This window comes from Drosophila grimshawi, unplaced genomic scaffold (assembly GCF_018153295.1).
Source record: "Drosophila grimshawi isolate 15287-2541.00 unplaced genomic scaffold, ASM1815329v1 contig_311, whole genome shotgun sequence".
Taxonomy (NCBI): Eukaryota; Metazoa; Arthropoda; class Insecta; order Diptera; family Drosophilidae; genus Drosophila; species Drosophila grimshawi.
This window is the reverse complement of record NW_025063098.1, coordinates 27,118,999-27,144,989: the sequence shown is the minus strand read 5'-3', so window position 1 is coordinate 27,144,989 and position 25,991 is coordinate 27,118,999. Positions and strand designations below refer to the sequence as shown.

The 25,991-nt window shown below is 38.0% G+C and overlaps 2 protein-coding genes across 4 annotated transcripts; one reads left to right on the top strand and one right to left on the bottom strand.

Annotated features, from left to right (window-relative positions):
- Positions 1 to 658: 658 nt before the first annotated feature.
- Positions 659 to 25,697, top strand: LOC6569608 (protein mesh). Of its 3 annotated transcripts, none has more exons than XM_032741523.2 (15): positions 659 to 707; positions 1,000 to 1,559; positions 6,614 to 6,849; positions 6,910 to 7,097; positions 14,869 to 15,046; positions 15,287 to 15,424; positions 16,557 to 16,725; positions 16,805 to 17,399; positions 19,238 to 19,360; positions 19,568 to 19,726; positions 20,117 to 20,861; positions 21,184 to 21,602; positions 21,663 to 21,850; positions 22,664 to 23,026; positions 23,096 to 24,068. In XM_032741523.2, the coding sequence occupies exons 2-15, from the start codon at positions 1,076 to 1,078 to the stop codon at positions 23,599 to 23,601; spliced, it is 4,491 nt and encodes a 1,496-aa protein (XP_032597414.1). In that variant the 5' UTR covers positions 659 to 707; positions 1,000 to 1,075; the 3' UTR covers positions 23,602 to 24,068. The 3 variants fall into 3 exon arrangements, with proteins under 3 accessions (XP_032597414.1, XP_043070829.1, XP_043070828.1); XM_043214893.1 differs by lacking the exon at positions 659 to 707 and having other exon boundaries at positions 1,008 to 1,559; positions 22,664 to 22,906; positions 22,976 to 23,026; XM_043214894.1 differs by lacking the exons at positions 659 to 707; positions 22,664 to 23,026; positions 23,096 to 24,068 and adding an exon at positions 25,341 to 25,697 and having other exon boundaries at positions 1,007 to 1,559.
- On the bottom strand, positions 3,181 to 4,191 carry LOC6569609 (protein bottleneck). The gene has a single exon (XM_001996116.3). The coding sequence runs from the start codon at positions 4,189 to 4,191 to the stop codon at positions 3,235 to 3,237; it is 957 nt and encodes a 318-aa protein (XP_001996152.2). The 3' UTR covers positions 3,181 to 3,234.
- Positions 25,698 to 25,991: the final 294 nt, after the last annotated feature.

Genomic DNA, 25,991 nt, shown 5'->3' with positions numbered 1-25,991 from the left:
AGATGTGAGATTTATTCACTTCAAGCTTTTCTTAATCGTTTAGCTTAATAATAGTCATTTGGTTTGTTGAGTATTTAATAAATGAATTTCATTTAACTTGATTGGAATAAATTTGTTGTTAGCAAATTAAATATTTGTGGGCTTTCATTGATTGTTGAAATGAAGTGCGTAAATTAATGTGACGCTGATTTCATTCATAAATTCTGTGGCTACAGCGGAAATGCGAATTTGCTGCCTTTTATTATGGCTCATTGTCTATAATTATCATGGCCGAGACTTGCCAAAGAAGAAACGATGATTAACTGTAATGGACATGAATCACAAATTGTAATGTGGCTAAAGTCAACAAGAGGGAAAACTGATAAGAATGGTGGAGAGAGAAACCAAAATGAGAGAGCATTAAATAAACAAATGAATTTGGTAACTGGCAACTTGCACAATAACCCAAAAGGCAATTTAATTCCCGAGACCTGGCCAACAAAATGTGGAGCGCCAAAAGCGAGAAGAGGAATGCGTTATCAGTGCGTGGCTTTGTTGCTGATAAGATAACCGTTAGTATTGAGCATAAGAGATAACACTGCCAACATTTCACAATCGAGAAAAACGGTGACAGGTGAAGCAGTCGACTAGTTTTGGCAACGCCCAATGACTTTAGTCTTAAATGAACTCGGCGCCGCAACGAACGTACTTATTTTGCAGTCTATAAGGTTGGTAACTAGTAAAAAAAAGACAGTGTGTGATAAGCATTTTGTATGGCCGATAAGGCCAGAGACACATTGATGATGTCATCAAAGTGAAAAAACAATTTTAAATGTTTTAAAATCAATTGAAAGGAAATTTAAATAAATCAATACATATTCTAAATATAAGTTGATTTTAATTTGGCAAGAAATTAACTTAATTTTTGCAGTGAAACCAAAACTTAAAAAGAAACTGCGTAAAAATCTTTATTTTAGTGTCTCTTGCATAATTTAAATTGTGATTAATATATTTTTACAGTGCGAAACGAACGAAAAACGAAAAGTGAATAACAAAACAAAGAGCAGGAAAATTGTAGTAATAGAAAAGCGTGAAAATGCGCTTCAAACTGTTTGTGGTGTGTGTGCTGGCCTGCGGCTTTATGGCCTATGTGCTGGCCAACGAGAATATCTCAACGGAAGTCGAAGATCAAATTGTGAATAAACCCGCACCTGCCGCACCTGCCGCACCCGCAGCTGCTCCAATAAAATCGACCAACAAACTCGCCAAGGAGGCCGAATTTGTGGAAATACCAGTTGTGGTGCCCAAAAAAACAGCGGAAAGCGTCGTCAAAATAGTCGAAAAAGTGGCAGCTATTAGCCCTAAACCAACAGTTGGCGCAGCCGTCGCCGCCGCCGCCTCGCCCGCAAAATTGGTGCCCTTGGTGCATGTGGCACCGCTCGCTGCAGCATCGAGTCGCGGCACCGATGATATCCTCACTGTGGCAGGCCTCAAGCCGCAACAGAAATCGGGCGCACTAGTTATGCCCAATGATTATCTGGGTGAACTGTACGATCTGGATAGCACAGGCTACAATTGGGGTAAGTAACGGATATTGAAACGAACCGGTTCTATGAACCGAACCACAAACAATTTTAGGTTTATGGGTTCAATCTGAGAACTTATTTATTATAAGGATACATTTTTTAAAAGTTTTTTTGTGGCTTTTTAGCCTTGTTTTTTTTTTTGAATGTGCGCTGATTCAGTTAACATTACTCATCCGCCGTGTTGAGCGTTGAGCATTCGTTTTGTGGCTATCTTATCGCAGTATAGAGCGTTTTTCTTGCCCGCTTACCAATATTTGCTCGATAACCTGTTCGACTTTTGGCGACCCCCCTACCCACCCCTGCTCTATGTGGCATACAGGTGTTTCGCTTGTGGGGTGGGCATTTAGTAGAGCGATAAGATAATGCTCGAGTTGTGCTCATCAGAGTTGGGCATTAAAAACAAACAAATACAGGATCGAGAGAGAGAGAGGGAGAGACAGAAAGAGAGAGAGAGAGGGTAAGAGAAAGAGAGAGTAAGGGAGAGAAAGAGTAAGAGAGAGAGAGAGAGTATAAGAGTGGCTGATATATAAGCAGGGTCATTTTATATACCAATATAGGTGTGTTGCCAATGCATGATTCAGTTTACAGCTATGTACTCTGATAGCTTTGGAATCGCCACTGATACTATGAAAGTACTGTTGATTTGATTATTACTCATGTTAGTTACACATTGTGATTAATTCTTTTTTATAACGAATTTTATTTATTTGATTTATGATTGCATTTTCTTATGTAAGCAAATATATAACTCGATTCAATTGTCCTTTCTATTTAGATCAGATTCTAGTGTATTCTAGTTTACTCATTGTTTTTTATTTAATTTTAGATTTTATGTCACTTTTATGCATAGTTTTTGCATTTCGCCATTTTATTTGCATCACAATTTGCTATTGATTTCATTTGTTAAATCTAAATAAACAAGCAATCCTCACTACTTGAATACATAAGCTTTTGAATGTGATTTATTAAATCCCCTGCTTTGTATTAATCGCATGCTTGGAACCCACCTAGAAATACACTCCGCACCATTTAATTAGAATAACCCTTGAACTTGTTTACTTTCGGCCACTGTTGTAATTTTTACCCAACTTCAGGCACAGATTTAGGTTTATTTATCTGCAAGTCTAGGAAATGATTTAAATATTCTAAAAACTTTACCATAATTGGCCAATTATTTAATTTTCTTTGAGTTTTCTTAATTGTAAATTCATCTTCTGCCTAATTTGTTTTTCGATAATGATTCCTATATAAAAAAAAACTTAATTAAAGAAAAGAAGGGCAATTGTTTAATTTTCGTTGAGTTTTCTTTATTATAACAAAATTCATATTCTATATAAATTCTTTTTCTTTCATTTCTTTTGCATTTTCATTTTTTGTGTTACTCACTTAGAATTCTGTTTAGCTGGGGAAACTTTGGAATTTATTTCTAAAACCTTATTAGCTGTTTAGCATTCTGATGTCAAATTAGATTAATAAATTAGATTAATAGTTTATATTTTCTTTATTTTCGAACTTAGAATGAGTACAAATTTAAATGCTTATCGATTATGTTGTTGAACACTTGTTGAATAGATGACTATTAGACTAAGGGTAGGCGTATCCTTGGGAGTTTGCACTAGATTGGAGTGGGTTGGGTTCTTTGGGTGGTTGCATTCCCCTTTTTGCATAGCTAGGCACTCATCGAGATGCGCTGCTCGTACTCAGCAATGCGTAGCCTCACCGGTACCACCAGACTCAGATCCTCCATCAGGGCATGGCGTTGCGGACGTAATGTTGCACTGGAATTCTGGCGGGCGATGGTGGCACGAGATTTCTCCATGGATGGCTTGCGGCGAAGCGAACTTTTCCGTTGCGTTACGTTGTTGTTGTAGGCCTGCGTCGCCTTGGCATTTGGTGTGGCAAACTGATGGGGCACGCTTGTGGTTGTTGTTGCTGGTGCTGTTGCGGTTGTACTGTTGGTGGCTATTAAGCGCTTGGGCTTTGGTGGCGGCACTGGACCATGGCCAGCGCCACCGGTTGTTGCCACGTCCATGGAGCGTGTGGCACGCAGGAGCGAAATGAAGCGATTGTTGTTATTGTTGTTGTTGTTGGAGTTCCTGGCTGATTCATAGGTATTGGTGAGCTTGTTGAAAAAGTTGATTTTGTCACTAACAGTACGAGAGATTTCTGTGGCACTACTATCTGCCTCAAGCTGTTGCATAAATCGCTGCTGCAAGTTGCCAGTGCCTGTTTTTTGCTGCTGTTCCGGCTCGTCGGAGGCATTATTGCGCTTGGACATTTCCAGCACTTTCTCACGCAGTTCCATCGACCAGCGTTTCTGTGGCCGATGTAGCTGTGGACGCAGTGCATCCGATGGCCGTGAGTTGCTCACATCTGGCGTGCTGATGGCCAAAGATAGCTCGCTGGTGTATCTGGGCGTAGACAGCACCAGCGGCTGTTTAACTGTCGGCAGTGGCGTGGATGTAATTGCTGGCTTTGACATTTCCTGTTCCGGTTGTGGTTGCTCCAGTTCCTCCTCGTCGATGTCCATTTCGAGCTCGCTGAAGCTGGCGGCGCTTGTGAACTGCGGCATTGCAGCAGGCAGTTTGTAATTGTAGAACTGAAAATTGAATGTGCTGATGCTCATTGCTGGTTGCGTTGTGCGAATCGAATGTGTGGCACTTGAAAATGGTGCCACTTTATATACCACAGAATGTGCCCTCAAAAAAGGCTACCTGCCAAAAAAAAAAAGCAGCTGCAATTTGCCAGACTTCGATATCTTTTTCAGGTACTTGCGGTTTTGGTCTAAAAACTTTTTGATACCCGTTTGACACACGAAATCCTTGCCACAAAACTTGACTTGCCTTCACTTCAACTGCATTTGCATTCCACGAAAATTAACTTAACTCAAAAAATAAAATAAATCCGTTAAATTTCCTTTAAATTGCAAGCACGTGAATTTTGCGTATTTTCTGCGGACTAATTTTTGGTTGAAATGCAAAAGGCATCGCCATAAATCAGGCAGCTAATCCTGCAGTTCTGCTACCTGGCACAATTATGCATATGGCTCAAAAAGGATTACTGCTGACCCTGATCATATTTTATGGCCTGCCAACAATTGCGATACTGATTCATAAATAGCTTAAAAACGTTGACATTTTGCAGCAGCTGCTCAGCAAACCAAAGTGGAAAGATTTTATGAGTGCTGCGATCTGGTTTGAGTTTAGGTGAAATGCCAGCTGACTATTATGAACTATTAATTGCTGCCATCAAAGCTAATTATCGAACATTATGCCACTTTCCACTTACATATGTGACATCATTGAAAATCACTTAATAATTGTCGACTGTAGCTTAATGGTTGGAAATGCATTTATAAAATGATGCCTCATTTTCAAATTGATGCATTCATTAAACGCTCAATGAATGTTAATAAAGCTTATGAAAAATGGATTATGCATTTAAAGTGGATATTATTATAAGAAAAAATGGGAAATGCAAAAATACATTGTCAAGTTTGATGACAAAATATTGAAGACTGCTTGGTATTTTTTTTATTTAATTTTTTTTTTCTTAATTATTTTTCTTTTGCTTAATCCAACCCGAGTTTGTCTGAGCTCATCATGAAATGCTTGGCATTGAAGTAAAGTACCTCAAGTATTCATATTGTAAAAATGCCAAAGAGAAAGACTAAAAACCTGCTTAATAAAGATGAATTCTCTTTTTGTATATGAAATCGGACTACAAAATCTATGGTTAGCTCTGTTTTCTTTTGTATTCTTAGAGAGATCATCAGCATCGCACTAATTCAGTTTAAATTGCTTTAAAAGAGCGAAACAAAATGCAAAGAAAAGCCATGAAATTAGAATGAAAAATTTTTGCTAAATAGAGACAGAGGCAGAGAGAGAGAGAGAGGGGAGAGAGAGAGTAAGTGAGACATAGATAGTGATAAAGAGAAAAGACGAGAAATTGTGGCTGGCAAGTTGTTGGCGAAACTGAAATGAATATTAACTGTGACCTTTAATGGTTAAGTGCAGAGGAAGCACAGTTAGCAAGAGCCAGCAATTTTGTAAGTGAGTCAGCAGGAAGCTGCAAGAAATGTGTGTGGATGGGCCCAGTGGTAAGTGGCAACTGGCATGCAGTATGCAGCAAGCATGCGGCAAGCAAAAGCGAAGATTGCAACGAAACGGCAAAGTTTTAAGTTTATTTGCCGGCCCTGGCTGGCTCCCGGCCTAAATTGAAATGCCGTCGTGCTGAAGGCTCCATGGATGCTTGGGGAAAAGCAGATTTTCTGTGGTTGGGCTTAGAGGCTTGACTGGCTACGCCCACTTTTGCGAAATTGAATACGTAATCTCCGAGGATTAGCTGTTGAAATGTAAAATTATTATAATGGCGCCTTGTAGTCTTGACTTTAACACTTATATACTGGCAGAAAAAAGAGTGTGCAAGTTGAATGGAAGTTCTATTGTCATGTTCTTGAAACCTTAACTAGAATTTGTTAATTAGTTTGAATGAGAGTTGATAAGAATAAATCGATTTTAAAGGCTTGTAAGAAACAAAAGTGATTAAAGAATCAAGTAGATAAAATGGAGTGAATAGTCAGTTCTTTAGTTCAACTAAGTATACAAAATTGAATAAATTTATATTGGAACACAAATCCTTGATTCGAGCTGGTAACAGAATAACTTCAGTACTTAAATTAGGAAATAAATATTGTTCTCCAAGTATGTAAGTTGCTGAGAAATACTTTATAGTCTTTGATACCATATAAAATAGTCCGAAAATTGTACATTGATTTGGGTTTATTAAAATACTTCTTGAAATAGTAGTTTATCCTCGATTAGTACATAAGAGCTTTAGTAAGTCTTTACTTGACTTGAACATAAAATTTGATTGTAGTTTTCTGTAACCTTTTAACTTTTAGTTTACTAGATTAGTATATATATATTTAAAAAGTATTTCCGACTTTGACAACGTCTTAACTTGATTTGAGTACAAAATTCGAAATTTGTTTTCTGAGTGTATGCTATGTACTCTAATATATATGTATTTTATTTAATTTCTTGCAGATCCCAACAACAATGTGGCACCACCGGACACGCCTTCAACCGCTGCTGGCGGCTACACAATTTCCAGTGCTCGTCTTGCCGAGCTTCGGAGCACTTTCATGTACTGGTACTTCGACAGGGACAGTTATGGCGGCCGTGGCGATTATCAGTTTGATATACACGCCTCCATGACGCAGTTGCACAAGAATCTTAACTTCCAGATGCCCTTCTATGGCTTCCGTTTCAACTATACGCGCGTAAGTTGAATTTGTCTTAGATTTATCAAGAAGTTAAACAAATTTGTGTCGCCCTTTTAGCTCTCGTTGAACGGCTACTTGGAGTTCTCCGATCCACCCGAGTATCTGACCTACCCGCTGGTCTTCCCCATCAAGGACTGGCCCCGTAAACGGGATCCCTCCTTCATGGGCATCTTCTTCAGCAAGTGCCGTGTGGGTCGCATTTATCCTTCGGATGTGGATCAACGCACTCCTGGCGTTTACTTCCGGTTAGTTTAAACTCTTTTTATTTGTCTTTCTTTCCCCTTCATTAAGTCATGACTTCCGTATATTTTTTCATTTATAATCACATTTATTGTCAGTTTCATATGGCATTTCCACAGTAACAAAATCAGTTCAATCCCAAAACATGCATATAAAACAATATACGTGCGCCTGGTTGCTATGCCTCAATTAATATACGCTTGTTTTTAAAGGCGAAAGAAGTCTGCTCGCAAAATAGAACAAATTAAAAATAGTTTATAAATTGTTTTTTTTCTTCCTTTTTTTTTAACACATACAAAGTAATAATTTTATTCATATTATTTTGTTTAGAGAGAGAGACAGATAGAGATTTGTTAATATATTTTAGAGAATTTATATTTTCTTACTATTTTGATTCGTTTTTCAAGCTATTACATAATTCCAGGTAATATTTTTAATTTAATCCTAAAAGATACTCAAAAATTGAAGCATATTTTTCGACATCAACAAAATTATTACAACATTATTAAAGAGTATGCGTTCGTCGGTATTTACCCACTATCACACTCCATACCTGCATTTAGAACACATTCTGTGTCACTGTGTGTGTTTGTTTGTGTGTGTGTGTTTGTGTGTGTGTGTGTTGCCTGTTTGCAATATTCGCTCTCCATTTCCGTTTGCACATTGTGCGCATTTGGCATTCATGTATTCATATTTGAATACGTATGTGTATATTTGCATTTGCATTCGGACTAGTTACTGTCATTTATTGCCACAGCATTTTTGCATTGTTTGCACAGTTTGCTGCTGCTCCGGCTCCTGCTGCTGCTGCTCCTGCTGCTGTTGCTGTTGCTACCTGTTCTCGATCCGGTCTGCTTTCGCTATCTCTTCGCACATTTTTTACCCACTGGGTGCTGTCAGAGCTGCTGATTTCAGCATTCATTTATCCGTGCTTCCATCCACTCCATCCTTGCACTTCACTCCACTGAGCACTACCAAAGAGCAACTACAGAGCTGATCAGCTTAAAACATAATAAAGCTAAATATAACTTTATGTAGCTAAATATAGCTAAATGAATAGCGCCAAGTCACGAACCTCTTAAGCGATAAACTAAATAAGAGCGACTAAAGTTTTGCCAAGTCGTTTTTCGCTTAATTAGAGTGAAATTGCAACGCTTGCAGTTTATTTTCTTAAACTTCTTCACACTCTAAGTTTGTCTTTTTGTTTTTTATTGCATTAGACTTAAACTTTGAGCTTTTAAAGTGAGAACAAAATAATTTTTTTATCATTGCAACTTCTCGCTTTGTTTTCTTCTATTGCGCCTCTTTAAAACTCAATTGAAAGGACGAAGCGAGTTCTTCTCGCGGCTCTTCAATTAAGTTGAAATGCTTGAAGCAATCAAATTGCTTTTTCTACTTCGTTGCCTGCAACATTTTTAGCTGTTGTTCGCTATGCTTTCACTCTGACCTCTTTTTATTCGTTGCAATTGCAGTTCTCGCTTCGCTTCTTCTTTTGCTACTCGCTTCGCTTCTTTATTTCATTATTTCGTTTGAGTTGTGTCAGCTTTTGTGAATGGCAAAACATATATTTTCCTACGAGTCTCTCATTGTTTTAAGTTTCAGTCATGTGTAATACATTTGTAAATGAATTAAATTTTGGCTTAAAGTGTTAGCCGAATTGGCAGCACTGTTTGACCATCTGATATAACAGGCAATTTCATAATGTCGCCATGGGAGCTCCTGGCAAATGCCGGGCTCAGTATTTCATTTTTGATGACCACGAAACCAGAACAAATTGAATGACCATATTGGACTTTTTGTTTCAATTATGCTGCCTGTTTTGTTGCAGCTACCCGTGGAAGGATATTTTCTCTTGTTATTGCCATTGCAACTAATTGTGGAATAATTAGATTCACTTGTGACAGCATAGTTTTTTTGTTGTTGTTTGGGTCTCTGTTTGTGTGCTTTGATTTCAACATTTTGTTTTGCTGTTTATGCAAATGACGCATGCAAAGCACCCTTTCAGCATTTTAAGTTGTTAGCTTTGCATTGTAATTACCAAATATAAAACAGACAAATATATGGCATTAATTATCCGCCACGTTAACAACAGCTGAAATTCATTTGTGGTCCGAGTTATGCATATTTTATGACAGCAAAGCTAGTTGGCCTTATGCAAAGTATTCAGCGTGTTTTACCAACAACTTATTCAGCCAGACAGTTGGCTATTTTAGTTGGCTTAGATTTCATACTTTTGTTTGGCACATAAATAACGCTACAAACTGCTGTGAGTGAAGGACGAAAGTGGACAAGCAATGGGTACATGTATTGTACATGTAGATTTCACAAACATGCATAAATATATGTGTCAGAGGACTATTTTATATTTGAAATAGAATTTCAGGTAAATAACTGATCAATTGGGTCACATCTGTTTGTTTTTTGGCCATTGCTGAATCAATTTCAAGTACAAACAGCAATTTAATTAAAATATAACACAAATATTGTCATTGGTATTGTGTTATGCTGTCAATTGGACGTAGTATTTTTATTGCATTTTTCCCGGTTTTTTTGTTAAATTTCTATAACAAGATTTTAATTTTTTTTTGTGCTTTTGAATTAATATCTAAACTTTTGGTTTTCAACAATTTATTTTAAAAATACCCTTAGAAAGTACTTTAAATTTCTTTATTTCTTAAAAATTATTTATTATGCTAATAGAAAGCTTCAACTCTCATGCCAAGCTCTAACTTACATAAATATCTCACATGTTGAGCTATGTTTTCCGACTTCATTTTTGTTGCAGTGTAATTTTACTTCTGACAAATTGGTGCGACAAAGCAATTAACGGTCTGTAAAGGGCGATTGTTGAGAGCAATTTTGTGAAAAATACACACAAGCACGCCTATCCTCACACACACACATATATATATATATATATATATCAGGGCGTGAAGTGCTAGGACAATGGTTACGGTACGGCAAATGCATTTTCCATTTTCCATTTCGTTCTGCGTAGTTTTCTGTCAGCGGTGCACAATATGTCAAAGTAGCATCGCCAACGCAGGGCGGCATTTTCGGGGTTGAAAGGGGTTTCGATTGGGGTTTGCTGCTTCACACTCTGACATTTAATTGTCTTGCAAAAATGTTGGACGCAACTTTGATGTGTGGGTGACCATTGGCTGGAATTTAATTTAAATAACTTGGCAGTCAATGGCAAAGCAGAAGTTATAAGCGAAGCTGTTTAAATTCCAATTGCTTTAGAGCATTCTTGCCAGCACATACACACTCACACACACTCACACACACACACACACACACACATACATGCAGAGACACACATAAATTCTCGCATTTATATGCTACTTTGAATTTAATTACACGCTTATAGTTAACACTGCGTGCGAGATTAGCCAAAGTGTTGAATGAGGGGCGTGTAAACAGTTAGCAGTTAGCAGCTGCATTACGCATACGCCACGTAAGTCGCTGATTCACTGCGAACTTCATTTACGATATACGCTTATTCCTTCACTCACGCGTCTTGACCATTAAATTTGTGATGAACGCGAGTTTAATTACACACACACGCAAAGCGTTTGCCAGCGCAAATAAAGCAACAATGAAGCGCAAATAACAACGAACTGATGTTGACTCAATACCCTGTAAGTTGTATTTCTGAACGAGAATAGTATTGAACATAAGATTGGAAGCAGATTTTTATAGAATAGCTAAATAAAGAAAAGTTCTTCAAGTTAGCTTAATTTGTTGGGAAGGACATTAATATGTTATTATTATATTTTATCAGTTGGAGCTTATTTTTATATGATATATAATAATAATAATATGATATGTAAAAAATACGTACAAGTTATTGGGAACAACATTAATTAAATTCAAGAAAATAATGATTGAAAGCCGTTTATCATATGATGGCTAATAATATATAAAATATAGTTCAGTTTTTTGGAAAGACTTTAATTAAATTTTTCCAAATTATGTAGAATTTAATTTATATATTTTGTCTCAATTTTTTTATAGACTTTATTCAATTATTATTTTCGTCGTGACACACAGATTAAATGGATGAAATTTATTAGTGGAAAATTTACTTGTCGACATAGAAAAATAAAAATGAATATTAATGCTTATTCAATTTTAAAATTTGCCTAAATTACAAAAATTTCTGCAACATTTTTATATCATTTTATTTATTTTGGTTATTGGGCAGACATTTGTCATATAAATAAAAATGTTCTTAATTTTCAATTGTTATTGGATATAATTTATGTGTGTGCTTATAAAAACAGGTGTTGAAACATTTGTGAACTGACATCCAATTATGTATTACACATACGCTTCTGGACAAATATATATACCTCGCTTGGGAAAAAAATGCTCTTTTTTATATGGTTTCACCTACACCACATCAAAGTTATAATGCCTGCTTGCGAGGGGTACATACAAAATTAATGCCACAACCGGGAGGGAGGGGCGTGGAGGAAGGGGACGTTGTGGCGCGGTTGGTGAAAGTTTTGTGGAAAAGTGTTTGTGAAGCGTTCAAGTGTGTAAATCAGCAGCGTTGAGCGTTTAATTGTTGTTTGCCAAGGGCAGCAAACAAGAAACGCGTTCGTGCAACCCAATGGGGGCGTGGTCACAATTAAAGCATTATGTCAATGGGCGGCACATGGTTAATTTGTTCGCTTAACAAGCAACGCTTCAACAATTGCGGAACATGTGATAATAATATATTTATTTATGATCTGCTGTAAACAATTTTGTAGATTTGGGAGCATAAAGTTCACATCAGTTCTTAGCCTCTGGCCTTTTGTGCATTCCTCACAACTGTTGCCCCATTTTGCTGAACTGTTTTTATTTACAAGTCAGAAGAATACCAAGGCTTCATGCAGTGTGCATGCAATTTTCGCCATTTTCTTTAAGTACGGCCATTGTTTCACTTTCATTTACAACACACAGATGAAAATTGGGCCACATGCAAAGAACAGAACAGAACAGAACAAAAAAAAATAAAAAATAAAACTCAGACAGCGATGTCGACGAGTGAGTTGAAGATTGGGGGGAGGTGAAGTGGGAGTGGTTGGTAGGAAAAACTGTGGAAAAAAGCATTTCAAACCGAAATGCAGACAAAATTGTGGCGGCGTCGGCGCCCCGAATGTATGCAATAAAGTACATAATGGCGCAGTTCAAGAACTGGTACGCCAAAAACTAAGGGTAGAAAGAGAAAGAAAGGGTGGTATATGGCGGGTAGGTAGGCATTTGGGGGTTTTTCTGCCCGAAACAGACGACGCTGATGACTGGCAAAACGAGCAGCGCAACTCTGCCTGGTGAATTTCCATTACTTTTGTTATACTCACTGTGTCTCACTGTGTGTGTGTGTGTGTGTATACTGTGTGTGTATGTGTGCGAGTGTAGCTGTTTGGCTTACTTACACGTGCAGCTCGTTTGGCTTCTGGCTGCTGCGCGAACCATTTTTGGGCCGTGTGACAATTTTTCGTTATATTATTTATTTTATTTTTTTCCTTTGTCTATTTTTACTTGAATGTCAATTGCAGACATTTAAACTTTCATGGTGGTGGGCGGTAGGTAGTGGGCGTGGTCATGCCAACATACACAGCTGGTAAACTATGCATGTGCATGTGCATGAGTCTAGCCCATGTGTGTGTGTGTGTGTGTGACTACGTGTGATTGTCTCTTTGTGGCATGAGTTTTCTGCATTGCAGTTTTTGGGCCTGTTTCATTACAAATGCATCTATACTGCGATCCCAAAGTGGGTTGCGTGATTAATTTAAAGCTGCTAAAGATAGTATTTAGTAAATATTGGCATATTCATGTAGTTAAAATGCATGCATCTGTTACATAAACACAGGAAAAATTGCAGTTAATTTTAGAGTCATCATTTAGTTTAACTTATTATTCCGAAAGTATATTTCTAGAAAAAAAACCTTTTCAATAATAAGAAACTATTTTTTCGTTAATTTTTAGTAATTATTTCTAAAAACCAAAACAGTTTTCTAGTTTTTAGGGCGATTGTCGACTTTCTATAATTCTGTACGATTTAATTTATTAATTGATTTGTATTTTATTTATTATGTTTCATATTAATTATCTATTTTATTTATTATAAAAAATTAATTAAATTAATACAAAAAAGGTAAATTTAATATTCAGTTACAAAGTATCGACCAGTTAAGCTTACCTATTGTCTGCGTTTTTGATGTGGCTTCTATTTTTACAGCCAGCAAGGCTGAGTTTGCATTTTTTTTTTTAGCTGTTTTTGGTCATATTTGGATGTTGGTAGCTGGCAGCTGGTAGCTGCTGTTGCGCTAAAAATGTGGACATCATATGTTTTCAAACACTTGCGGCCAAAATGCAATTTATTTTCGATTGCCAGCTGCTGGCAGTTATAATTTATGAGCCCTGTAATTGCATCATGTGTGTAGTGTGATGGAAAATGGTGCAAAACACTTACCATTACAGCAAATTGTGCTTATACATTTATTATAATATGTCTGCCCATTTTTATGCATGTGATGTGCATTTATGGCCATATTCAAAATGATTTGTATTTATTTTGTGCAAAAAGCGTCAAAGTGTTAATATATAAATGTTGCACATTCAACGCGTGCAACGCGCAACAAGCAGCTGCGAATGATGAATGCATGTTCATTCATGAAAACTTGTTTTATTTGCTGTTTGCTTTGCTCTTTGCATCGGGCTCTGTTTGCTTTAGTTGTTATCAAACCAAATACGGCATGGAAATCAATAAATTCTTTCTACTATTGTTTGCCATTGTTGGTTTAATGCAAATATTTAAAATATTTATCAATGTTGCAAGACCTGCTCAAATATTTGATTCGTTTGCCATAAAAACTTTCAGTTTCGTTTAATTGCAGTGCTGCTCGCCGATTATTGGTATTTTACTTAAATTAAATAAAAAAGTAATAAATATTTTGGTCATATAATGTACTAGAAATGTTTCAATTGTTTAATTTTAATATTCGATCTATGCTATTAGTATTGAATAAAAATACAGTTGGCACACTTTAAAGGTTTTGCAAATTGATTTGAATTCTCACAAATGACTTGTTTCAACTCCATCTGGTTTTGGCAATTTTGTATTGAGAAACATTTTAGGTCCTATGAACTTTAATTGCTGATCAAATCTGAAAGGACAAAGCATAAAACAATTGTAATACAATCTGCTTGCAGTTGATAGCTTCTTAAGTGACAGTAAAGCATTTAAGCACTTAATTGTTTTTCACTGCATAAGAAGATTTCTTTAAAATGATATTGGGCTCGTTTTACAACGAACTTTTATCATGTGGGAAATTAAAAATGCCATAGGGCAGACTGTCAGGCGAGTGTAAGACAAACGCGAAAGCCTATTTTAAGAGACATGCGTAATGAATAATTAAAGCGTATAAATCATACGCCATGTTGCCGCTGTCAGAGCCACCGTCGGAAGCGACTTGAAAGTGTGCACAGCGGCGTAAAATACATAAAAATTCATCAAATCTGTATTAAAATCCAGGCAATATGCTTAAAAATCCAGCTAAAGCAGCCGCCGTGTGCTGATTTATATGCCAAACATCAAATCCATTTATCTTCATACAGGAAAGAACTCTGACGCCAATACACCAAACCAGACCAAAACCAGACCAAAAGCCAAAGCTAAAATGTACTTACCCCTCCCCGTTGCTTGTTTGCTGATTTGATTTCACATTATTTACATGCTTACTTATTTATATCCTGTGAATATCTCTAATTCTATACTTGCAGTGTGGTACGTGATTTGATGGGTCGCACAGACCGCTTCGGCGTCGAGGTCCGCGAGCGCACAATGTGGGATATTCGCACTGGAGTCGTTGGGGCAGATACTTTTGTGCCTAAGCACGTGGTGATCGCCACCTGGAAGAATGTCTCCTTTGCCGGCGGCATTGATAACTCGCTCTTTACGGTAGGTGTCATTGAACAATAACTGGGAACTTAAGGTTCTAAAACAAAGTTAGATATTTTGTATCGATTGGTTTGTGTCCGCGCTATGTTGTTTCTTGATTCAGACTTATATATTAAATAGCCTGTTAGAATATTAAATTGATTGATTTAACATAAAATATAGCATGCTGTTACATGATGCCATTTTCATTAGCAAATTCAATTGCTGTTTATATTTACATCTTTTACTTTCTTCTCGCAGACAAACACTTTCCAAATGGTTCTTGCCACGGATGAGGTTTACACCTATCTCATGTTCAACTATGATGTCCTTAATTGGTTGTCCCATACTGAGGCTGGCGGCGATACGACAAAGGGCGAGGGCGGTGTTCCCGCATACGTAAGTCACTTAACAGTTTTTGCTTTTAACATTTTTCAACATAACTAAACTATTGCAACGATTTTAAAATATTTAAGTAAAAAAAAAAAAAATTTGTGCAAGTTACACAAAGCAAAATCCACTTATATTTTCACAAGCACACACAAGCAATTACACACTCGTGTGCATGAGATGAAAAAATACCATCAAAGTAAAAGCTTTGCAATTTTCATTATTGTCAGCAAATGGTAACTTTTCCATTGCGCTTTAGTTTTCAGTTATCAGCTCTTAGTTTGTGTTTTTTAAATATGCGTTTATTTTATAGTGATTTTATTCACAAACTGAATATTGGCTTTAAATTATAAATCTGTAGTATGTAACGGAAGTATCCTTTTAATTGGTGTTATTCTGTTTCTGCTTTCAACAAATAAATTTTGTATTTCTACTTGTACTTAGCAGCATGAGCGTAGTTAGGTAAGGATTCATTCCAGAGTAGTTACAATTTGCATGAGTGCCAATTAAATGCCACTTACATTTCTTGAGTTAAGTGATCACATGTGAGGTAAGATTTTCTCTCAAGATTTAACATAAGTTATACCTCAGTCAAATAATAAGCATTCTCCTAAGCTATGCACTTTAATTGTAATTAGTATTATTAAGTAGAATGAATTTCAAATCTTATTAAAAATCTTTTACAAATTAACATTTATTGCTTGGTAATCTCTTTTTATAATTTGAATATGTTCTATCTATAAACTATTATTTTGACATAAAGCGCATTAGGCACTCGTAACTGTTTAACTTTATACGCACAGCTGCTGTTGTTGCGAAGTTGTTGATTGTTGTTGCAAATTATAATTAAACATAATTGTGAACTTTGTCTGCATTATGAGAGAGAAACTTGCTGGCAAATTGATTTACATGCTGTGATGGTCAAGAGTTTTCCGAATTGTGCTTAGTTAGTTGGCAAGTTGAACAGAAATTAATTTGGAGTTCACTTATGTTCCTTTCTAATTGGCAATTTCCGGATTTGGCAAATATTACGGAGATAACAGGCAAACACACACAAATACAAACACAAAGACAAACACAAAGTGCATAATTGTAATTACAGGATAGTTATTAATATCGATTACAAATCCAATTCACGCAGGTGGGTTTTAATGCCGGCAACGGGACACAGGCCTACGAGTATAAACCCTACAGTCAGAATATGGTTATACGAGACTTGGTGAATCGAGGCTGGGCCAATGGTTTCCCTGGACGCCACATTTTCCGTATCGATGAGCAAATTTTAATTGGGTCCTGCAACAAGGATATTGGTGCGTATAATTGTGTTTACCCCAATTGTTATTGGGCTCTAATTACATTTGATTTTGCCTTCCTTCCTTTCCTCTTTAGATGCTGCCCTACTGCCGCTGACCTTTGCCCCGGAGTCGGGCAATATGTTGGGCGGTCAGGTGGTGAACATAACCGGACCCTGTTTCGATCCAAATATACGTGTCACCTGTCACTTTGATACGGAATCTGTGCTGGGCACATATGTGGATCGGAATCGTGTGATTTGTGTGCAACCCTTCCTCAAGGCCGAGGGCTATATACGCTTCCAGATCTCGGTGGGCACACAGCGATTCAAATGGCGTGGCAAATACTTTGTGGAGACACCGGCCGCGGCCACCGAGAAGATCTTCTTTGCCACCGAGGATGTGCACAAGCGTAATCCCAACGAGATTCGCATCACCTGGAATGCCTTCAATTTGACCTCCAATCTGAATGCCAATGTCATGATCTCACTGTGGGGTTATCGGGAGACTAAAATCGAACCACAACTTGAGTACATCGACATCATCGAGGCGAGCTTAACGAATACGGGCAGTTATGTGATCACACCCTCCAATTACCTAAATCGCCACAACATCAACAATGATATGCAGTTCGGTTTCCTGCAGATCAATCTCACCCAACCGGCTCAATATTCCAACCTGGCCCTAAGTCCGTAAGTATTTCATTTTTCAGGCGCCATCTTGTCTGTGCGCCTCTTGGGCCAATGTTTATTATGTTTTAATTGACTTTCAGCTGTGTCAGCTGTGCTTGCTCTAAAGCTGCCCTCTCGTCCCTTTTATTCGTTCATATTTTTATTCAATTTGCCATAGCAATTTCAAAATGCAACCAGAGCTGGCCATCCAGATGCCCCTCGGGTGCCAACCTCGGGCTCAATTGGCCATAGATTGCTTATTATGACACTTTGTAATTACGAGCGATGGCTAATCAATAGCTCTAAGTGAAATGCTTTTTTAAATGGCTACAGTCCCTTACCGCTTAGCACTTGCCAGTTGGCAACTCAAACTTTGTTGCCAGGTCCGCGTTTTGAACTCATTTGCATAGCTCGAATTGGCGTAAAACCTCTTTACTTATTTTTCCACCCTTTGTTAAAGGAGTTGTATTGAAAGGAGAAGACTTAAAATGTGCCAAATGGCTATAAGCTATTTATTATATGCAGTCGGTTTGCTTTAATAATAATCTCAAATATTTTATCTGTATACAAATGAGCTATTTAGCGTCCATATACCATTAAAAACCTTTACAAATTGATGGATAGATTAGTCTCAGGGTATTCTTTAGTCAATCACTCCTGCAGCTAGATTTGAGCTTTTCTTTTGCATCACGCTCTTGTAATTATTTTGCACTTAAACTTGAAGTATTTGCAGAAAAGGTTAATAAAATGCCGACGTAATAAAAATAAGATCCAACCAGCTATGAAATTCTAGGAAATAGCCAAGTTAATCCAGCTGCAGTAGAAAATACTGAGTAGAATAATTGGAAATAACTCAGCATACTTCAATTCATAGACTCTCTAAGAATAACTGAAAACGACTTATTGATGGCATCGAATTAAATAGAATTTCTAGAGATTACCCAAGAATGCTTCAAATTAATTTTACATATTTTACAAAAAAAGGTTTTTGTTCCGAACAGGGCTTAAAATTCGTGGTATTAAAGCCGGCACACAACATGGCAAAATTAGCCAAATTGGCAGCTATGTGTTTTGTGCCCAGCTGTGTTTTCCGGGACGCTTTGGTTTATGATACCTTTGGGTATCGTAACTTTGGCGCATGCCCCACATATATCATTTCAAATTTATATTTGCGTATTTAATTTGCATTTGATGAGCAACACGCGCGAATGAATATCCGCATATAACCCAACCATTTGTAGCCATGTCAATGTCATGTCAGCTAATGATATTGTCGTGTTCAATCCAATGCTCATATGCAACTCGAGTCTATAATTAGCCTTTCAGCCATGCACTTAGCCATTTGTGGGCTTAATGTAGTTAGCTGAAAACACAATTAACACAATCTGACATGCGATGCGTATTGACTGATTGGATTTGATAAGCTGGAGAAGGAGTAACCGCAGATGTTTCAATTAAAGATAATGGTATTTAAAAATAGGATTTAGGTGGGGATGATTGATTATTGCAGAAGACAGTTTGGTTTTGGATGCGGTTCTGAGCTTAGAAAAGAAATATAAAAATGTATTGCTAATTAAAAAAATGAATGTGTTCTCAGATTGAGGCTGTGTATGCTAGAATGAGTAAAATTGATTATAAATTAGAAGGAGACATCTTATCGCTTCTTAAAAAATCAAATATTCGCTTAAGATTTTCTATAAATGACTGCAAAAACTTGTAAAGTCGTATTAAAAAATGTCTTCTTACTTTTTATTCTGATTCCCATTATTAAGGAACATGCTTGATTTTTTTGGAAGCTTATATTTTACTACTTTATTTTATTTTATTTAGTAAGCCATTCTTTTTGTTATACTTTATAGCACCCTGTGGTCGCGACCCATTCCCTTGGCGTGGTATATGGCGCCGCAGTGGGAGCAGAAGCATGGCAAACGCTGGCCTCGTGCTCTATGCGATAATTGGATACGCGCCGACCGATTTCTCAGGTAAGTTAATGCTTGTCCCACCCCACACCCCGCAACTACACCCGCACACAGCCAGAGCGCTTCGAGGCAGCTCCTGCATTTACATTTTGTGCTAATTAAAAGCTGCCAAATGTCAAGGGAATTCTCTTGTTGCTGGCTGTCTAATTAGACAGCTTTTGGCCCTGACTCGACCAAAATAATCTAAATAATATGAAATTTGAAATACAGAAACTTTGCTGCCGATTTGCCACTGTGCCCCTGCACCCTGGAGCAGGCTGTGCTCGATTTGGGACGCTTCCGACCGGATCGTGAGTGCGACAAGGACTCGAATCCCAGCTGTTTGCGGCAGCGCGGTGCCATTCATTGTGTGGTCAGCGGCACCCCAGTGTAAGTCAATAAATTTATGCAATATCTATTTTTAGATAATAATTTGTGCTCAAATCATTTATTCATATTTTTTCTTTCATTCATCTTCAATTTGTAAGAATTATTAATCTACCTATCCTTTTGGTTCTCTTTAACTTACGTCCTTAACTTCCAAGAATTAACTTGTTTATATATCAACTGTAATACTTTATCTAAAATATATTTCATGTATTTATAATATATAATTGTTCTTCCTCGCTTCTTTTCTATTTCATTTTCATGGTTATCTAAAATTGATTACAATAATTTATTATAATTAATTTTGTTTATCCTTTCAAAATATTTTTCTACTTCCCTTCTATTATTATATCATATTATATATTTTCCAATTTCTGTTTTCCATCCCTGTAGTGCCCAAGGTGCTGAACAACAGTGCTGCTACGATCGCTATGGCTTCTTGATGTTGACCTATGACCAAATGTGGGGATCTCGGCCACGTCGCATCCACAATCTGGGCAAGATGCCGTGGAATGAGGCCAGCAAAGTGCCATCTCTGTCCATGTGGTTCCACGATATGCGTCCCTTCTACTCCTGCTGCTTCTGGCAGGAGGAGCAGGCTGTCGGCTGTGAAACTTATCGCTTCGAGCGTCGTCCCTCGCAGGATTGTGTCGCCTATCAGGCGCCCGGCATTGCTGGCGTCTTTGGTGATCCACATTTGATTACCTTCGATGGCAGCGCGTATACATTCAATGGCCTCGGCGAATTTGTCCTCGCACGCAGCACAGATCAGAGTGAACGCTTCGAGGTGCAGGGTCGCTTCCAGCAACTGCCACCCAATTACTATGGCGAGGTGATGGCCACACAGCTGACGGCGATCGCAATGAGGGGCAATACAACGACAACGATTGAGGTGCGTCTCCGCCCATTGCACGCCCGTTGGCGTTATCGTCTCGATGTTTTGGCCGATGGACGTAAGGTGTACTTCGATCGCGAGAGTCTGAAATTCCAGCATTTCGATGGTGTCACTGTCTATACGCCCACCTATCTGCTCAATCAGTCCCAGGTGGTGGTGCAGTTCGATGCGGGCGTTGGCGTTGAGGTCGTCGAAAACGAAGGATTCATGACGGGTCGCGTTTTCCTGCCTTGGAAATTTATTGTAAGTGCACATTTATATTAGTTAATTACTATTGAGAAAGGCATTTAAGAGAAACTTTGGTTGTTATGTAAATTGCTGTAGAGAGAGCTTAACTTTAGATACCCTTCAAATAATCCTTCTTTGGTTGCCAATTTCAATCTAAGCAATATACATAAATTAATTTTTATATATATTTCTATACTCAAATAAGGTCAGGATGGTCTTTTACCCTGGCAAATATTAAGAAAGTTATTAGCAAAAATGTTCTCATATATACTTCTGTAAAGAACATGAAACTTCCTTCTTAAGAATCTTATTTAATTCTGTCTTTGCTCTCATCTAGAATAAAACGGCTGGATTGTTTGGCAATTGGAGTTTCAATCCGATGGATGACTTCACGCTGCCCAATGGCCAAGTGGCCTCGATCAATCTGAACGATCAGCGTAGCATATACAACAACTTCGGGCTCAAGTGGATGCTCACGGATCGGGATGTGCCCAATGTGGGTGCTGCTCTATTCACACGCGAATTTGGACGGATGGCCAGCTACTATTCGAATGCGACATTCCTGCCGAACTTTGTCATGGATCCCGCCGATTTCCTGCCCTCGAATCGTAGCTTCGTTCTGGAACGGGCCGAGGAGTTGTGTGGCGAGTGTTTGCAGTGTCAATATGATTATGCGATGACATTGAATCGAGATCTGGCGCACTTCACCAAGAACTACTACGACAGTTTGGTCAACATGCAGGCGGAGAATGCCCAGTGAGTGACAGAGTCGATAACTTATAGTTTTACATCTGCTAATCTTTAACTGCTTCACAGACGTGTTGTATCCTGTGGTGTGCTGCAAACACCTCGTTTTGGACGCAAGCTCAGCTTTGACTTTATGCCCGGCGCCAAGGTGTCCTTTGAGTGCAATGAGGGTTTCATTCTGATCGGTGATCAGCGTCGTGAGTGCCTCGCCAATGGACTCTGGAATGTGCCCGAGTACGGCTATACGGAGTGTCTGCGTAAGTTCGATTTTTATCTTGAATTCTAGATAGTTTTTATATGTTTCTCGCAAAGTTCTTGGCAAGAGAATAATACATTTGCTAAGCAGATAAGCTGCAACACATTTTCTCATGCCAAAAATGTTTTTCGTTTTCTCATGTTAATGGCAAATTCAATTTAAGAAGTGTATACAATTTGTAGTTTGCATTTTCCGGCGCTTAAATGGTTTATTGAAGTTTCTTGAAAAGGGGAACAGACTTGATAAAGAAATTTTAATGCAACATATATTTGATATTAAGTTTATTGTCAGGCTGCTTTTTGGTCTATGTAATTGAAGCTCATTTAAAGTATATGTATTGTGATTCATTCACTAGAAGGTCAGATGGAAAGTTGATTTACAAGAAAACCTTGGAAAACCAAGTTTCAGAAGCAGCAGAAATTTAAAATAAGTTTGAATTGTGTTGGATTAAAAGCCACAATTTGTCATAGAACTATTTGCACACATTTGCCACGAGTTGGTTTGTGTTTACCAATAGCTTTACAACACATATCCATAAACTTCTTGTGCACAACAGAAAACTTCAAATTTCAATATTTTGAAACTTCTAACTGCAATTTCAACTTAAGCTTCTTGGCCTACACTAATTATTCAATTGTTCAACCAACTTTTGCCAACATGAGAAAAGTAAAAACAGAGTAAAAAGCTAATTTTGAGAGTGCTTGCCAAGAACATGTGAAAACTGAGCCCTTTGACAACTTTGTTGTTTTTGTTGTTGTTGTTTGATTGTCCTTGACCTGAGCTGAGCTGACCTGTTTAATTTGAATGCGTACAGGTGAGGTGTATTACACGCGTCGTGTCGCTTTCATAGCAATTGGCATTATCATACTCGTTATATGCCCATTGATGCTGTGCATCGTGTGCGGTGTCTATCGCTATCGCCAGAAGCAACTGAAGGAGGATCCCCATTGGCAGATGACCTTGCCGCGATCGCGTGCCGGATCCGCTCGTAATTTGCGCGTTTTGAACTATGATCCGGAGGAAGATAGCGACACCGATGCGAGCACATTGAAAAAAAGTAGGTCCTACGATAAAGTATATCGCACGAACGAACCATTACCTGGCAAACCGCAAATTGATTTTCCAGCTAAGAAATGGGATCTGGATATGAACGATGAGGATGTGACATCATCGGAAGGTAGTGATAATAGAACTAGCACAAAAGTAGCCAAGGACATTTCCTACATTAATCAAACTAACCGAACAGGTGAGAAACCGAAGCAATCTGGCCGTCGATCCCTACGCTCTGCCTCCGGCACCGAACTGAACGAACATGGCCAGCCCATTGCCGAGGACGATGATGATTTCGATGAGGGTGATGTGCACACGGGCGTTATGCATCCCGCCGGCTATCATCAGCCCATGTCGCCTGAGGAGGCCGACCATTTGCATCAGCAGCAATATAGCCCAACGTTTAGCGGTGTCGACAGTCGCACTAGTGCCGCCAGCTCTATTAATTATACACCGCAGGCGGCGCAACAGAATCGCTTTGGAGGCGTACCTGTTTTGCCAAACAATTCGCAATATTACAGTAGGCCACCGTCGGGTGTGCCACAAACAGCGCCAAATACAACAACAACGGCCACGCCCCTACGCATTGCGCCCACGTTGCCAGCTGGCACACAACTGACGCAGGATAGCGGCCTGCCCTCCCCCCCACCACCGTTGGCCACATCGCCAACGCCATCAGTGCAAAAGTCCACAGAAGTTTAGGACACAAATATCTACACACACACATACACACACACACGCCCTCCCCCACCTTTACTTCGCCTTCTGTGCACAGGCTACCAAGTTCAAATTTGTATAACTAATTTCACATATATATATACATATATATATAAATATCGTACATCTATATTTACGTTTATAATTATTATTGCATAACTTTGTTTAACTTTGCCAACTGCCGCACCTGTCTTCATTTTGTAGCATGTATTTGTTGTTGTTTCCATGACCTTGTTGCAAATACTGGTTGCACACTCGTCTATTAAACATATAGCCCAGCCACACATTTTATTATTATTATTACTATTATTTAAAGAACTCGCCAAAAAACCCATAATCAAAAAAAAAATCATGTTTTAACAAATTTGTTGTTTGCCAGCGACTTTCATGTATTTTGTCAATTGTAATCTTTCATCATTTTATAAAATAAAAAAAACCTTGTTAATAGTATACATCTAGTACACATCTTTTTGTCTATATATTTATAGCGTGCTCTGATAATGCCAATTGTTACATGAATGTTGACAACTCGCACCCAAATTGCCAAAAAAGTTCTATTTTTCAACAGATATCAAATTCTTTCAAGTTAAGCTGCGAATTGCTGTCAATTTTCTGTAATGATTTGCATGACGAGCGTTGCAAAATTGCATTCTCCATTTACACTGAGCAACATATGTAAAATAATTCAGTTATCCATATATATTCCTTACTAAAATATATGTTGTAGATTTTTGCAGAGTTGTTTCATATATCATTTTATAAACTAAAATATGTAAGCAGTCAAATCTTGAAAACTAAACTTACACTTTAAATGTAGTTATTCTTCCCAAAATATTTAGAAATTTTGAAAATAGAAAATTTTTCTAGTGATTTGGAATTTTTTTTTCTGAGCTTCCCAAATAATTGTGAAATTGAAAACAATCAACTCAACATTAAAAGAAACGTTTCCCACTTTGCATGAAAATATTTATTAGTTGCTAAAGAAATGAATAACTTTTTTTTTTAACTTTTGGCCTTTCTGATTGCCCGCAAATTGGTCAAGATTGTTTAACAAATAGAGAAATTATTTTAATTACTAATATAGGAGTTTTGTACAATATGAAACCATAAGATTTGACACTGAAGGCTTTTAGCCATAATTAAAATACATTTAACCAACTATAGACAATTTTCTGATGCACAGTGTAATTGTGCATTTGCAGTGCAAAGAAAACGCTAAGAAATTTATAACGAAGCAATAGGGTCAGAGCCAAAGACATTAATCTTGAGGCAACTGTCACGTGCTTTGGCGACGCCCTGGGCGAAGCCATGATACGCCCCCTCTCACCCACTGTCCGCACAGCCACACACAACCACACACACCCGCACACACTGCGCCACGCCCATATAGCAAATGTATTGTGTGCATTACGCTATTGTCAATCAATCTTGAGCAAATTGATGGACAAGTTGGCGTTACTTATCTGAGAAGAGTCTGTGTGTGGGTCCTGTATTGGTAGTGTGTGTGTGTGTGTGTATTTGGTGTTGTGGCTGGCTTGTCTGTCACGGCGTTGAGGCAGAATGACAGTGGCGCTCAAAAGTAGGCAACAAATGGATTGCCTGAATTCTTGATTAATCTAAAAAATACACTTTTTTCGAAATGGATAAAAAAAGAGCAAAAAATAACTCGTGTCCAACTACGCTTTGTTACCTTCTCGTTGAGTGTGCACCATTTTCATTCGCAGGTCACGAGGAGCATGCGGCACGCGTGGCAAGCGTCTCGCTGGGCTTGGTGTTGCTCATTGTGATTCCCAGCCTGCTGCTGGTCGTCTGTGGTGCAAATTATTGGATACGCGAGCGAATTGCCAGAGAGGAGGCCGGAGCAGCTGCTGCCCTGCTCCCGAAGCGCCCCAAGCTCCGACGGAGGGAGGGAAACGAGGGGATTGTGAACGAAATGGGGGCGGAATGAGCAGATTTGATTAGCACGTTAATGAGGCATCAAATGCAAATCGTGCGATGGGATTTCACTCTCTGTGTGTGTGCCAACTGTTCTTAGAATTTAATTCTATAGCTATCTACAGTATTAAGAATTTAGTTTTAAAGTGACCTGAAATGTTGAAAGATAAATATATAATTAAAATATAAAGCATATACAAAATATTCATTTGATTTAGCTTTTTAATATAATATACAAATATATGTCGATAAAAGTTGAATTTACTATTTTGAATGTCGCAATCGTCCTTGTCGAATGTTTGCAAGAAGACTCAATCCTGTTTTTGAAGAAGAAGATGCCATTTTGAAATTGTAAAGTTTAACATCATCTTTAAAGATCACGCCACACCAGCAATTTATATTTATTTTGTAATTGATCCCTCTTACATTATGTTATTAAA